The following is a 15645-nucleotide window of genomic DNA, read 5'->3' as shown; positions in this document are numbered from 1 at the left end:
GTTTTGTTATTTGTTAGTTTTGTTTTTGCTGCCACGTCAGCCATTTGTTTTGTTAGTGTTTTACTTTAATAAATTAGTTTTCCTTTTGAAAAATGAGTCTGCATTCTGGGTTCGCCTCCGTCTTCCCTCCTTATGACAGTCACAAGCATTTGGGAAACTACTGTTTTAATCTAATCAAAAAAAAATCATAAAACTGTTCCTTATCATCTGCCTTGATTTATTTATTTGTTCTAGATAAAAATGTATTTTAAGAAAATCTTTTTTTTTACTATTATTAAATTGCAAATGTGTAAAATTTGTGAAAATGTATCAATTCTAATAGGAAAAACAAAACAAAACAAAACAAAAATTCTCCATTGTTATTCATTCACGTCTTACGTATCTTGGGGTTTTGTTCACGAGTGAGGGAGGAATGGAGTGTGACATCGACAGACAGATTGGTGCAGCTATTTTAGTATTGTGTGCACAAACTCTGGGTAGTGACCTAAAGAATGAGATCTTGGATGCAAGCTGTCAAAATTAGTTTTCTTTGCAGGGTAGCTGGGTTCTCCCTTAAAGATGGGGTGAGAAGTTTGGTTATCCAGGAGGGACTCAGAGTAGAGCCACTGCTCCTCCACATTATGAGGAGCCAGCTGAGGTGGTTCAGGCATCTGGATGCCTCCCTAGGGAGGTGTTCTGCACGTGTCCATCTGGGAGAAGGCCCCGAGGAAGACCGAGGACATGCTGGAGAAACTATGTTTCTTGGCTGGCCTGGGAATCCCTTTGAATCCACCCGGAAGTTTTGGAAGAGGTGGCTGTGGAAAGAGATGTACAACAAGCAGCAGATAATAGATAAAATGAGAACACTGTACTTGCTTAATAATAACTTTATTGAAGAATACAGTGGTTTTTGCAGACTTTCTCAATTTAAATTAAGACATATTTGGATTGCAAGGTGAACAACATTATGTCTGTAAGAAATTCCAAGACTTTAGTTTGGTAATTTATTGTCCAGCTCTACTCCATACGTTGTGACCAAAGTCAAGGGGAACACAGGAGCACATAAAAGAATCTCAGCAAGGAGAAACAATAAATGGAACCAGTCCATGATCATACATTTCATCATCCCTAATGAAAGGCAAAGCAGTGAAGTTGTTAAGAAAAACCTCCTTCATTTGATTCTGCATGCAATTCTCTCAGTACACACAACAGATAGTCAAATCTGTATGAAAGCAGCTCAAAACTGAATACACAATCACAATGAATTATCTTTTTCTCAGCCTGATGTAAAGTGATAAAATGATTAACAAGACCCCAACAACTGATTTCCTCCAGACTAAAATTCATTTAATACTGACTTAGAATAAAATTAAGTGATTGTGCTTTTTATAACCCAAGTAGAACAAATAATACAGACAAGATGTACATCACTTAGAAAACATTAACACTGATATATAAAATTTGAAGCACTTCTGTGGCAGTAAACAATTTACAAGATGGCTGGTAATGACTGTAGATCAGTTACAAGACAACAGACAGACAAATATCATACAAACCGCATCAAGCAATACTTGGAGACACTCACGTCAGCCATCAAATGTGCATTCATTATACTTTTTTGAGCAGCCAGCAGATCAGAGACCTGAAAACTGGTCAACAACAAAAGCTAACATTATAAACAAGTCCACAAACTTTCTTATGGGAGCACTTTTTCCTTTTCTTTTCAACACCAAATGAAAAATTCAAAGTAGAAAATATTGTGCATTGTGCAGTATCTTTGTCCATGTTGTAAAAGTCCTTTGAAACAGCTGTAGGATATTCTTCTTGTACTTCTGATGCTTCTTAGCTTTTCAGGAACTGTGAAGATAAAACAGTCTCAGCTCCTTTGCTTGCAATTGATGCTTATTAATTTGCAACGCTGACAAAAATAGACACTTAAATAGACACTTAAAATCAGCAGAAAGGCATGCTAGCACTTGATAAAACAAAATACACTCACTGACAAAAACATTAGCCAGGCAGACTGGTAGGAATGAAATGAAATTGCACATGTCAAACGATTATATGATTGTAAAGCAATGATTACCATATCAAATTAAATGGAGAATGAATTTGGTGGCTCAGGCACACTGCTAATCTCATGTCAGTAAGGTGTGGCATTCCTGTTTGGCACTGTTACTGAGATGAACTGAACCATATAGTTGTTGTATCCTTTCCTGAAACAAGTCAGCCCACGGCTGTCTATAGACACATGTGATGTGTTTGGACAGGCAGTGTCTTGCTGGAAGACTAAGCCAGCATGCTGTCTCAAGAGGGGTAAGACATATGACGCATGATGTCCCAAATGCAGTGTTGTGCTGTCAGGAATCCCCAAATCCTTACCAGAGGAGACTTGAAATCATACCCTATGTCTCCTCAAACCATGATGACAGGAGTAACACCAATGTGTCTTTCACAACATCGGCAGGATTGGTCCTCTACCCTCACAGCTACCATATAAATAATGGTCTTCCATGGAACTGCAGAACTGAGATTCATTGCTAAAGATAATTCGATGCCATTTGACATCAGTCCATGCCTTCAAGTTACAACACCACTCCAAACACGCCTACTTCTGCTCTGGTGTTAATGGCACCTGCAGTCTGGCTGATGCCAGTTATAAAGACAAGGTGTTAGATGATAAAGAGTAAAGTGTCCGATCTCTATGTCTGGATGCCAGACACAGATATTGGGCCACTGTGACATCTGTACACCTCTTGTGCTGCATAACTGTACAATACAAGCACCCAGCCTCATGAAAACCCACAACGTGACCCCATACAACTCTACTGAGTGTTGGTAACAATGTTTAATACATCTATGAGTCATCCTCTGTATCTGTTGGTCTTCAGTCATTGTTTTGATTGACTGTCAGCTGTTCCGGCAGCTGCCTGATAACAGTAGGGCTTCACTCGTAATGCAAGCATTTCTGCCCTCTGGTGGCTGTTCTAGACCAGTCAGCTGCTTGCAAATTGAATTCTTTACATACCCATCACTGGTCTGCATATATACTAAATTATATCGAAAATAGACCATTCCTCCTGCGCACAAAGCTTTTTTTCTTTGTCAGTGAGTGTATTTTAAGGTTTGAGTCATGATGTTTGTTTACCTCATCCACCTGTCCTGTAGGGGGAACCTGCTCTCCCTGTTTGGTCCTGGAGCTGCCACACGATTGAAAGCCAGATGAATTAGAGCCTTGCTCCCTCTGAGCATGGCCTGATGGAAAAGAGGGACGACTGTACAGAAGTATGTCCCTGAATTCTGTAGGAGAGAGATCAAACACAACCAATATGCTGGCTGAACATTAAATAACATTTAAAAAGTGTCAAAGTGAGCAAAATAATCATCAGTACCTGAGTGCTGTCGGCTTTTGCTGTTTCCTTTCCCCCCTTGTGGAATTTTGTGCATCTCTTGATTCTCTCTTTGCTCAGATGCACCTTCTTTGACCTTGTGAGTCCCAGCGCTACCTCGTCTGCCCCGGGCCTGCCCGGAGCCCATCCGAGGCAGAGTGGCCCCTCTCACTTTGTAGTCACAGTGGGATATCTGACTGGTGAAATTTAGAGGCATACACGTGTCTGGGAACAAAGCAGAGCAAAATTTATTTAAAGTTAGAGCTATTAAAAAATATGTAGCAGCAAATCTCATCAATCTTTCTGTCTATACCATCACTAAACAGATCTTTGGATTGGCAACTCTGTTGACCAGGCTGGTTTGGTTTATGCCTCCTGGGCCTTTTATGTGTTATAGCAGGACTCATGTTGCTGTCCGTTGACATGGGGCTGCTTGCTCGCTGCTGTCGCCGGCCTGAAGTCATCACGTAAAACACATTTCTCATTAACACAAACATTTAACTTACATACAGCATGTGACGAGAAATTACAGCTCATTAGACAGTGAGGAACAGTTTGCAAATAAATATTTCCAACTATGAATGCAAGAAAAAGGTTTTCTGAGTGCCAATAAACTTTAAAGAGATAATTCAGATTTTTGAAGTGGAGTTCTGTGGAAAGATTATGAAGAATTAAGATCTCACCTGCTGTGGACTGCAATTAGAAAATAGTTCTGATCAGGCTGGCAAGCTCACGGCTACTCTGAGTAAGGCCAAAACCTAAATGGAATGCAGCCATCTTTGAACAACTATACAACAAGTAAATGTAAATAACCATGTAAATCAAATTTAATAGTGGTGTAAACATTTATAAAATAGTATTCACATGAACTACAAAGAAATTTTGACATTGGGTTGTTTACTTTGGTCTTAGTTTTGCTTAGACTGTTAGCTCAACTATCCAGTCAGGATTAAACTCTTTTTCCTCCAAATTAATGTCATTCAAAATGCTATCTTCAACAGGAAATATATTCATTCTTCATGACCTTTCCACTGATCCCCATTTTAAAAGATCTGAACTATCGTTTCAAGAGCAATTTCACTTAACTAATATAGAAATTTTGTGATTATCCGCTCATGTTGCCATATATTGTTAGTCAATTGGAATGTATTAGTGTACGTGTAAATGTCAGTGCTAGAACCTAAATCTTATGGTGTAATTTTTTTGTTGTTTCAATATTTGGTTAAAAGTTTTTTTTTCTTTTTTTTTAACAAATCTTTGAAAAGTGAAAAAGAGTCTTAAAACAGTACAAACAAAAGTTTCAAGATGTTTTGTTCGTTTTTAAATAATTTTATGGTATTTACATGCAAAAGGTAAACGTATATAAGCAAAGTGATTATAAGGAAAAATCAGTCTGACCTGACTCCTCTGGGTATTTGCACATGCGCAGCCCCACAACATCCCGTGAAGAGGCTACTGCCTGACTAAAATCCCCATCTGTGAAGAAAGAACCCTCTGAGGTGCTGACAATGCTGGATCTGCCCGATGAGATGTTGTCCTCCGATGCCGAGCCCCAGCTGTTAACCATAGACCCTGTGACTGATCTGTCCAGGTCCCCGGTGCTGGAGGCCGGGGTCTGCTCCAGCTCTCGAAGGAGCTGCTTGTGTGGAGAGAGGTGGTGCAGCTGGTACTTGTGCTTCTGGTGGTGGGGGGATTGGCTGTAGAGGTTTTCAGCCGGCTCTGCGTCTGTTTCCTCCTCCATCTCTTCCTCGTTGTCCTCTCGTCCATCTGCGTCCAAGCAGAGGGGGATTGAGCTGTAAGTGTGGTTGAGGTGTTCGGCTCCATCATGTAGCCCATTGTTCAGGTATCCTTGTGGAGATGTGGCAGCCAGGTGACTGCAGGACACTTTGGTAGGAGATGAGGCTGCTCCCCGAACTGGAGGGGTGGGACAGCTTCTTATTATGTCCTCTGGATCAAAGCTGTGAAGAACAAAAGTAAAGTAGAGTGATGACAAAAAGAAATGAAGCCTGCTAATGGTCAAAACATATTTCTTAAAAATTTTTAAAATCTCCAGTTATAGATGCCTAACTTTCAGACAATGGCAATAATATGTTTTCAAAAAGTATTGATAGTGACAGTAAGATCTGGTTTTGATGAAATCACACAAAAAAAGCACAAACACAATTAGACATACAAACATTAAATAATTTCATCATATTATAGCTTTTTTTTCAATTAACCTGAGTGTGGAGCATCAAATTGTGTTGTAGATGTGGTTAAACATGACATATTCAAGCAAAAGTAAAGCAAAAATAAAACAATAAAGCAAAAATCAGTTGTGCGCATTATGCGGCAGTGGGTTCATATTCCTTCACATATCTAACAGTGTCAGCAACATCTTTTTCCTCTTTTTGCTTTACCTCCCTTCCATGGGCAGACTATAGTCATCACAGTCCAAGGCATTAGCATGAGGAGCAGACATGGCTTCCCCCCAGGTTACTGCATTATGTTTTGGCATCTTCTGAGCCTGCATTCCTTTCTTTTGATTTTGACTCCCTGAGAAATGAAAAGCAAACATCAAGGTAAGCACAGACGAACCGTTTGCTCATTAACATTGAGCACTGGGAAGGAGCAGATGATGGACTCACCTGAGGTGCTGTTGCTGCCTCTGTCTGAGCTGTGGTGTGAGCCTCCGGTGCTATGGTCACGGCTCTGGCTGTACGCAATGTTTCCATGCAGATCTGAAAACAAAGCAGCATACTAGTTTGAAATATCTTTCTTTTTCAACTGCAAACCCTCATACAGCACATCAGATTTGGTACATACCTTTGCTTAGCTCAGCTGTGTTGTGCTGCATCTGTGCGGCCAACTCTTTGGGTATTGGAGGCAGATTTGGCGGCTGTTTCCAGCAGGGTATATCAAGAGGCTCTGCTGAGGTGCCACCGGTGACTGCCTTGTTTTTGATGCTGGCCTGAATGAGCTGTGTTGTGGCATATGGAATGGGCTCATATGTGGCTGCCGGATCTCCTCCTGGACTTGCATAGCAAAAGTTGGAGTTGTTGAAGGCTTTAATCTCACTAAGCTTGTTGGAGAGGTTCACATCACTGTATATGGCTGTTTCAGAAGCAAGCTGTCCTCCTTGTTTGTTTTCTGGATGGTTTCCATAGTTGGCTATGCAGTCAGCTGAGTAGAGGAAACAAAGCAGCACATGAACAAAGCAAGAACACAGAAAGCTATTTATCTTTAGCATTTTGACAAGGTGTTTGTTTTCACTGGCCTCCTCAGGAGCTTCTGACTGAGCTATGAGATGATCTTGCACTAACCTGGTCGGCTGTATGTTGTCATGTTACTATCACTGGTGCCATTGCCATTATTGCAGCAGTTGATGCTACAGTCCTTATGATTGGCACATGCATTGGGCCAATTTTCTGGCAGCCACAGCTGGTTCAGTGGTTCGCCCATGCTGAGAGGGACAGCTCTGCAACGAGGAGGACCACAGAGCTGTCAGTCAAAACCTGCCGTCTTCATACATCACTAATGAGTGAACATGCAGTGGGTGAACAGAGAATTTTAAAGAGCAGGGAGACACCTCCCCCTAGTGTTTTCACGATGCAACTGAGCCTCTCCTGTTAGTCTTTATTTAACACAAAGGGACAAAAATATCAGTCACCTGCTAGCACCGCACACAGAGTCTCCTCTTTGATATGCAACTAAAAGGATAGAGAAAAAAAGAGTCAACTTTGATGAGCTGACAAAAAGAGAGAGTGCATAAAGAGTAAGGAGTATGAGCATTAATCTCAAGTCAAAAGTCTGCATATTTTAATAACATAGCATAAAGTCTGTCTGCTTTAATTTGAATGAACACAAATAACTGCTATTGCATTTAATGATCTTACTATACCTCTGGTACAGATATAAAAAAAATGTGTTTGAGAAAAGATGTCATTAACTAGCAATCATATATTGCAGTACATTTTTTTCATATTCTTATGAAATAAAATCAATTTAAATAGCTAAGCTTGTGGGTTTAGCATAATATACACCTAGAGATCTGTTTATGTTTATGCAATTGTTCACAAATAACTTAAAAAAAGGATTGTGTTTGCTTGCTGTTTTCTGTATAAAGATGCTAGAATGGATCTAAAATGTAATTTCTATATTTTATTGTTTAGCACTGCATAAGTTCCACTTTTGTATTTTCCTGATTTTATAAAGATTTTTCAAAGTAAACAGCAGACAACAGCTCTAATGCTCCCTTCAAAACTGAAAATACACCCAAAATATTTTCTAATTATACCTTTGTGTGAAACAAGATGGTTTTCTCTGCACATAAAATACAGTACGTACCTGTGGGTGTAAAGGTGAAAGATGGGACTGTAGAGAAAGAACAAAGGAGTAAAATCAGTTTCAACTATACTTTTTGGTTAACACTTTGAATTGCATTGTGGAGGCAAATAAAATTGTCAGGGTTTACTGAATTTATATTGTGTTTTCATGCAACCTCTGCAGAGTTATGAACATCTCTTTAAAATATCTAACTTTGTTGTGGAGACGTGTTTAAAAATTACTGCCGCCTCTGTCTTTGATTTGCATGTCCGGCTGAAGGTTAATGAGGGCAACAGGGAACCTGACAGACAGGAGGAAAACAGCAGAAATATTGCGGTGGATATGGACGTGGCAGGTTGACAGTTCTGCGCCTCCAAGTGAGGAAATGACACATTACAAATAGGTGATTAAAGGTCAGTCTTTGAATGTCAACATAGCCTCAAATGCAAATTTGCTACTGAAGACTTTGTGTCAAAGGATGATTGGACCTGAGAATTCTTTTACCCTTTGATGTGATCTGCTTATCAGCCTCTGAAAATAGCCTTTAATATCACTGAAATGATGACTGCTTTAGTGTGGTGGCAGCATGTCATTGTTTGATTTCTTCTATAATCAAACAAATCCATCTTCAAAGGGTAATGCCATTTGAAAAAAGAGATGCACTCAGTCTATATAGTTAATAACACAGATGTTTGCATCAGACAGTCTTAAATGGGGAAAGAACGCAGGAACACACCCTTGCGGATGCCAGTGTAAGTGCTGCTGAGACCACTCCTCTTCTTACGGTGACGGTAGAGCCACACACTAAAAATCATGAGAATCAACCAGCAGGTGGCGCCAATGCCAGCAATAAACGCCGGCTGCTTCACCACATCTGAGATCTGTGCCAAAGTGTCTCTTTTGTCACTGATGTCCATCATCTGGCCTGTGGAGTCTGATCAATGAAAGCAGAGAAGCACAATTTTATACACTAAATGCAAAAAAATGAAGATTTCATTGGGTGCAGAAATGTTGAAGGGACAGCTAAGTAACAAAAGCATTGTCTACAAAAACAGATAAATATCTAAAAAGCTCACATGGTTAGTGCCTGCATAAACAAAGATGATTCTGAGACCTTATAAATGTTGAAGGAAGCTGATAGACTAAACGTGGGTTTAAACTAATACCTAGTTGGAAGAAAGCAACATCACTCTTGACTCCAGGTCCGGCACCATTGCTGGCTGCCACTTCAACGCTGTAGCGAATTCCAGGAGCCAGACTGGGAATGAGCACAGAGAAGGTGGAACCATCCACTGACTGGTTCACATGATAGCGGCTCTCGTTACCCAGACACCAGATCTGTCAGAACACAGTGAGATGACAGTGTTTGCTTGAAGGACACAAACAACAACGCAGTGTATCAAAACCACAGCTTAAATTTGAGCTGTGGGCTTTTTTTTTTTATTTTTTTTTACCTTGTATTCCTGAATGACTCCATCCTCGTCCACCTCTGAGGGTGGTTTCCAGGAAACAATGATAGCTGTCCCATTGGCATCACTCTTTGTGACAGTGACACCCTGGGGGGCTCTTCTAGGGGCTAAGACAGTGATGCAGACAGTTAAGCATCGACATATGAAGAGAGTCTCCCCTGATATTGCTGATGTTGTTACTGTAAAAAAACATGTCACCTTCTTCTAATGTCCTGACCACCTTCACCTCACTATCAGCTCCCTGGAACTCATCAAAGAAAGGCCGCACTTTGAACTCGTAAATCGCTCCCTTCTTTAGCTGACTGATCACCACCCCGTCCTCCGGCAGAGCACGTACCTCCAGGACACTCCACTGTACCTCAGGCTGGCCGTGCTCAGCAGACACCCTGTAAAGCACCTTATAACCTTGGATATAAGGTGACTGCTGCTCAACCTATGAAAACCCAGCAACAAAACATGCAATATTGCCCGTCAGTGATTACATAGGTTTTTGACAATCTGTGTGATTTCAAAAAAAAACCGGTGTTCACGTGGTAGGAGACTTTTACTGAGTGACAAACATCCTGTAGGAAGGATTGTTTAAAACTTAGTTACCTCACTTTTCCAGTTAACTTATGAAAAGTGAGTTTTCTGGGTCAACCACAGTTTGAGGTCTTTAATAGTTTCCACTCAGCAGGGTTTGACTTTGATTTAAAAATAAACCAGAAGAAGACTAAGCACTTTTTTATTTAAACCACATTATTTTGGCAAAGAGTGTCTCAATATATTTGAGCAGAGACACCAACGCAGAAAAATGCTGCTGGTCTGTTTATGGGTTTTGATCAAAATGCATTACGTCACACCACAAAATTAATTTAATGGTGCTGTAGACTTACTCTTTGATAACTTACAGAGAGAAAACTACACTATACAATTAAAACAGAGAACTTAACCAGGACACTGTTTCGATCGCTTTAACTCTGCTGAAACCTGCAGTTCTGAATTTAAGTCTGCTTTTCGAGGGCCTTTTTTTTGTTTGTCTTACAGATTCTCAAGTAAACATATATTTTACTTAAGTAAAAGATCTGTTTAAATGTACTGTAACATGGGACCTGTCACCATTTTTGTCCTAACTTTGACAACCATGAGTGCATGCACCAGTGAAAATGTGAAGGCTGTCTACATGGACTGATCCCCTTACCATCCACTTCACTCTAACAGCAGAAGATGACAACACAGTTGGTGTATACAGGTGGATCACAACATCTCCCAGCTCTCTCTGGATGTGACGGTGGTCCACCCCCTGCATGGTGGAACTGCTGTCTGTGTATATCAGAGGAACGGAGGAAGTCAAACAGCATGCAACTTTTCTGCTGTTCAGACATAAAGTGAAACAGATTGAAGGGTGGAGGCCCCACACTCACCATGTGTTCTCACAGAATCAGAAATCGGACTGGGATCGCTGAGGCCATAAGCATTCATTGCTCTGACCATGAAGAGGTAGACAACTCCAGGTTTCAGGTTTGCCAGGACAAAGGTCTCTGTCTTCACGTGCTCTGCTAAAGTCACCCATCTGTTGCCTAATGTATAACTGCAGAGAGAAATGAGGGAAAGAGAACATATTACATACATATTACTCAGGCCTAACATTAAAATAATGCAGAATTCTACTTGAGCATTGATGTATTGAACCTGAATGCCTCAATTAGGTAAGATACTGGTGGTGCACTGGGATCAGGGCTGGATTTCCATGACAGAGTGACTGATGTGCGGCTGACATTGGAGACTTCCGGTTTAGATGGAGCACCGGGAATCATATTAGTATCTTTGGGATTACTTGGCTGTACAACAATCCCAAATTCTGCCAACAAGAGACCAACAAATCTATTATAAATACACAATTCTGGACTCTCCTGCTTGTATTAACTTTTCTTGCTGTGATTCCATATGAGTAACCCACCTTCAACTTGCAAATATGCTGTCCAGGCAGCTTCTCCACTCGGACTGGAGGCGATACATGTGTAGAATCCTGAATCTCCAAGCTGAGGAGAAAGGATCCAGGGATGCACATTTGTAGGTTCAACTCTGCTCCTGTTCTTACCAACTGCTGTTTTACTTCACTCCTTACCTTAGCGTAGTGGATCTTCAGTGATCCAGTTTCTGTCAGGGAAATCCGAGAGTCCACAGGAGACACAGGAGTACTATCCTTCTTCCAATGGACTGTGGGAGGTGGAGTGCCGGCAGTTTGGCAACCCAGTACCACTGTGCTGTCTACAGGAACAGTCTGATTGATTGGGCCTTGTCTAATGACAGGAGGGGGGTGGTCTGTCCCAGCTAATGGAAAGCAAATGCATGAAGGAGAATAAATGACAATTTCCAAGTTTTCCTGTAGCCTCACCAGATTTTGTACACAAGTCAATGAAATTCTTGTCAGCTGCCATGGCTGACACTGAAAAACTACAACGTAAGTAAAACTGTGAGGTTCAACGATCATTATAAGTAAGCAGATTGTAAGTATTTTTTTTACCTAACTGAGAAGTTGGAAACAAACAACATGCATGTTTTTTTTAACAAATTATAGTCTTAAAATCATCCCATACATTTGTGATGAGTTATTAAACATTTTTTAAACAAAAAAACACTGTGTATAAGTTCCTAACTAAGGTGAACCTCCAATATTTCCTGTTTTGTCTTCTGAACATCATTTCATTCAGAAACAAACATTAGCTTCTGAGTTTGAGGCTGGCAATACCTTTCAAAGCATGTTCTAAGAGAGCCTATTTAGAACTAGTAATGGAAAAAGTTTCAATAGGTGATGTCAGTAGGTGATTGTAATTATGATTTGCCTCAAAAGCAGAAGACTGAGTCCTTGAGTGAAGAAGTTCGAAGTGGTCAACAAATTGGTGGAGGGGAAAAAAAATCATTGGACTGAATAAAAGCAATGTTCCTCAAAGAAAAATGCAAGAATAAATAAATATAAATATTTCTCTTCCAGAGTGTAAAAGTATATCAAACATTCTATGAATCGGAATTAATTTTATTGCGTAAAGAACAAGAAAACAAGAGTAACCTGAAACATTTTAACAAAGACTTAAAAAATTAAAAACATTCCTGAAACCTTCCATTGTTTAGCATTCACAACAACAAAACAGTCATTTAAAGTGTTGTAAATGTGGCCAGGAGTGAAATCATTGTAAAGTGGTAAAACTTTATCATTGTTAACTTTTTTATGTGTTGCTGCCCTGAACTGAAAAAAAATGGATGCATTTTATTAAATTACACAAGATGCATCATTAAATATATTGGCTTTATATTGTCTATAATAAAATAAAGTCAATATATTCTTGATTCCAGGCCAAGCTGTTTTTGACATAATTGCAAATGAGTAAACATGGTCGATACTGTTTCAACTTAAGTTTAGGAAATGGCATTTATAACGTTTGTGTAGTGGCAAATTTCCATAAATTTTAAAGCTTAATTGAACTTATCTGACTTGTCAAAATGGTAGTAAAAAAGCAAAAGTGAGTGCGTCCAGAAAAAGGTGCAGCACAAACTGGGCCTTATCGTGCCTTTGTAATCCATTCTCTTTTCCTAATTTCTAATTTCACTCTTAATGTAAAGTAAAAAGGGCTAAAAGACAAATAATGTATTGACAAAAGAAGATAAGCACTCAGACAGAGTGGTGGAAATGAAATTAAACTACCTGTGTGTAAATGTCATGTATTGCAATGATTTTAATGAGGTCAAATGCATAACAGAGTTAGCAGTACAGACACACTGTTGGTCCCATTTCAGCAGGGTCTGGTACCCCCTCAGGCCTGGATACAGGGAGCAATTTGATGGAGAATAGGTTCATACGACTTTTGTCTCTATTCCTGCAATATGTCAGCCCATGGTTGTTGCAACTGACCCTTAAGATTCTACAAATCAACATCATTCACGCTGATCGTACACGCTTGACTTGGGAAAAATTGGGGGAAGGACCTGGCTGGACACAAAGGGCCTCAACATGAAACAGCCAGTCTATAGACACAAGTAAGTGCTGCGTGTGGACTGGTGTTGAATCGTTGAAAAACTGGACCAAGGTGCTGTCTCAGGAGCTATAAGACAGGCAATAACAGGATGAAAAAATCACTACCAGAAATGACATGAAAACACCCTGTGGCTCACTACGCTATGATGCTATAGAATGCCAGTGTGTCTCTTCACATAATTTGCAAAACGGGTCCTATCCCATTTCTGCTTCCTTATGCACACATGTTTGTCATGTATGATATTGCAGAACAGAGATTCATGACTGAGCATGATAAACCAACCATCAAGACATGTTGCAGGATGACACAAGAGTAAATACACAGGGTTTTATAAAGAGTCCAATATTTGTGTTTGGCATAGATGTTATGAGTTTCTATAGTGCTTGGCACACAAGACAGAAATCCTGTCTTCTTTTGGTCTGTCTTGGAAGAGCAGAACCAACTAAATGTGTGTGGCTATCCTTGTGTATTCATCATCAGGCCACTATGACATCCTATATGCGGCACATGCTAGACAGTTGTGCAATACAACCACTCAGTTTCATGCAAAGCAGGAATGTGACAACAATGTGACCACTGTTAAACTCCATCAATTGCTGGTAATGCTGTCTAATGCATCTATGAGACATCTTCTATATCTGGTGACCTTCACTCATTGCTTTGACTGACTGTCAGATGCTCCAGCAACTACCTGATAACACCATTGCCACCACTTATGCCCTCTGATGACTGTTCTTGACATGCCAGATCTTTGCAAACTGAATCATTTGCATACCCATTGCTGGTCTGCATGTGAACCAAATTGCGTCCAAATCGGATCATCAACTCTGTTCCCGTAGCGTTTTTTTGTCAGTGAGGACATATTGGGACGTTATGAATTGGAAGCGGCTGTTAAAGTTATAAACAGAGAGAGACATAAAACTAAAGATGAAAAATGAGAAAATAAATATGAAGTGGTGAAAAAGGCAGAAAGAGATAAGATGTGAAAGATATTGAGAAGAAAATTGGCAAAGCAGGAGAACAATAGGCTTAGGTGGATGTGCAGGCTGTGGAGGAAAAAGAAATCAACTTTTCCCCTCCAGCGGAGGGCAACTAATCATTCATTGGGTAGAAAGTACTGCTGGAGCTGGATCCAATCATGACAGCAAAGCCCAACTAATAACAGTTCCACTTAGATAACAGAGCCCCTTTTCTCTCTCTCTCTAACACACACACATTTTAAAACCCTGTGGGGGGGTGGGGGGTGAAGGTTTTAGACAGATAAATAAATAAAAAAATACCCCCTAAAAAGTGATGGAAACATGCTTTGAAAACTGCCAGAGGTAATGTGAACCATCCATTATCATACAAATGCATCACTCCAATTGGGGATGAAAGGAATGTGGTGGGATGGGGAGAATTTTGGCGAGGTGAGAGCAGAGAGAAACAAGCACGAGTTGGAGAGCAGATCTATGCAGACCATTGGAAAAAATAACCGACAAAAAGACATAACCATCAACCCTCTCTTTAAAAACATCCACTGAGCGAATGCCTGCTGTGTGCGGACGACCATGACTGCCAGTCTTGCACTTAATAACTCCACGTGTAGATGCATTTACTATCTGTTAAACCTGAAGCCAATTATCTCCATTAAAGTAATGCATGTACATTTCACCAAGTTACATGTATTCATGTTCGCACAGGTGTGCAATTACTGGTGTGGGCCTCCGAGCACAGTTAAATTGCTTTTCTAAAGCCATTAACAGATATTTCATCATGTAGGGTTTGGATTAGAGTCCCCTCAAAGCACTTTCTGGAGTTCCTCAGTCTTCATCCACACATATCTGTACTAAAACAAAACAAATACATTGCTGTGTAAATGTGCAGTATAATAGGTGGGTTTTATATACTGTTTAACCATTTTATGTTTAAATTTTGAACATCTAAGGTAGTGAATTTTGTTTTTTATAGGAAACAGACACTGATAGGCACTCTTTGGACACAAAGTGTTTTGAACCCAGCATCAGAATAATGAGATGTGAAAAACCTTTTCCTGACTAAAATCATAGCCGGTCCCACACCTATGATTAGGACTGCTTTTTCCAGTCTGTTATTAAAGCAAATTTGAGGCCTAATATTCATGCTTAACGAAAAGAAAAGCTTCTAGCTGGTCTGTTCAATTAAAAGAAAAAAAAAACATGCCAGATATGTGCTTGACAAAAATCTCCCCTTTATTACTCATTCCCATTACTCACCATTTGTAACCTCTAGCAGCGCTTTGGTAATAACACTGCCGGCAATGTTGAGAGCCTGGCAGATGTAGAAGCCGGCATCAGAGCGCTGGACATCCATGATGGTCAAACTGCCCATCTGAGAGACTGATAGGCGACTGAAGGGCTGAGGTGGCTGGTAAGAGAACAGAAGACTCTGGAGACGACACAGACATCACAGTTAAAAAACCCACTCATTATGTTTATTTATTACTGAGCAGTGATTTAGTGTGATGACAAG

General features: G+C 40.2%; 1 protein-coding gene across 4 annotated transcripts in view; it reads right to left on the bottom strand.

Annotated features, from left to right (window-relative positions):
* Nucleotides 1–848: 848 nt before the first annotated feature.
* Nucleotides 849–15645, bottom strand: part of LOC108233901 (roundabout homolog 1-like) — a 102920-nt gene continuing 88123 nt past the window's right edge. For all 4 annotated transcript variants that reach the window (XM_017412667.2, XM_017412668.2, XM_037979021.1 and 1 more), the window contains 21 exons: nucleotides 15390–15561; nucleotides 11250–11455; nucleotides 11082–11163; nucleotides 10814–10982; nucleotides 10546–10712; nucleotides 10323–10444; nucleotides 9341–9575; nucleotides 9128–9249; nucleotides 8840–9011; nucleotides 8410–8607; nucleotides 7695–7721; nucleotides 7018–7057; nucleotides 6671–6825; nucleotides 6174–6530; nucleotides 5996–6088; nucleotides 5768–5903; nucleotides 4767–5326; nucleotides 3682–3822; nucleotides 3372–3593; nucleotides 3128–3279; nucleotides 849–1836 (listed from right to left, as the gene is read on the bottom strand). In XM_017412667.2, coding sequence (XP_017268156.1) covers nucleotides 1822–1836; nucleotides 3128–3279; nucleotides 3372–3593; nucleotides 3682–3822; nucleotides 4767–5326; nucleotides 5768–5903; nucleotides 5996–6088; nucleotides 6174–6530; nucleotides 6671–6825; nucleotides 7018–7057; nucleotides 7695–7721; nucleotides 8410–8607; nucleotides 8840–9011; nucleotides 9128–9249; nucleotides 9341–9575; nucleotides 10323–10444; nucleotides 10546–10712; nucleotides 10814–10982; nucleotides 11082–11163; nucleotides 11250–11455; nucleotides 15390–15561 — 3543 coding nt within the window. In that variant the 3' untranslated portion in view covers nucleotides 849–1821. The remainder of the gene's footprint in view (nucleotides 1837–3127; nucleotides 3280–3371; nucleotides 3594–3681; nucleotides 3823–4766; nucleotides 5327–5767; nucleotides 5904–5995; nucleotides 6089–6173; nucleotides 6531–6670; nucleotides 6826–7017; nucleotides 7058–7694; nucleotides 7722–8409; nucleotides 8608–8839; nucleotides 9012–9127; nucleotides 9250–9340; nucleotides 9576–10322; nucleotides 10445–10545; nucleotides 10713–10813; nucleotides 10983–11081; nucleotides 11164–11249; nucleotides 11456–15389; nucleotides 15562–15645) is intronic.

Source organism: Kryptolebias marmoratus, linkage group LG13 (assembly GCF_001649575.2).
Source record: "Kryptolebias marmoratus isolate JLee-2015 linkage group LG13, ASM164957v2, whole genome shotgun sequence".
NCBI lineage: Eukaryota > Metazoa > Chordata > Actinopteri > Cyprinodontiformes > Rivulidae > Kryptolebias > Kryptolebias marmoratus.
This window is presented reverse-complemented; position numbering and strand designations above follow the sequence as displayed.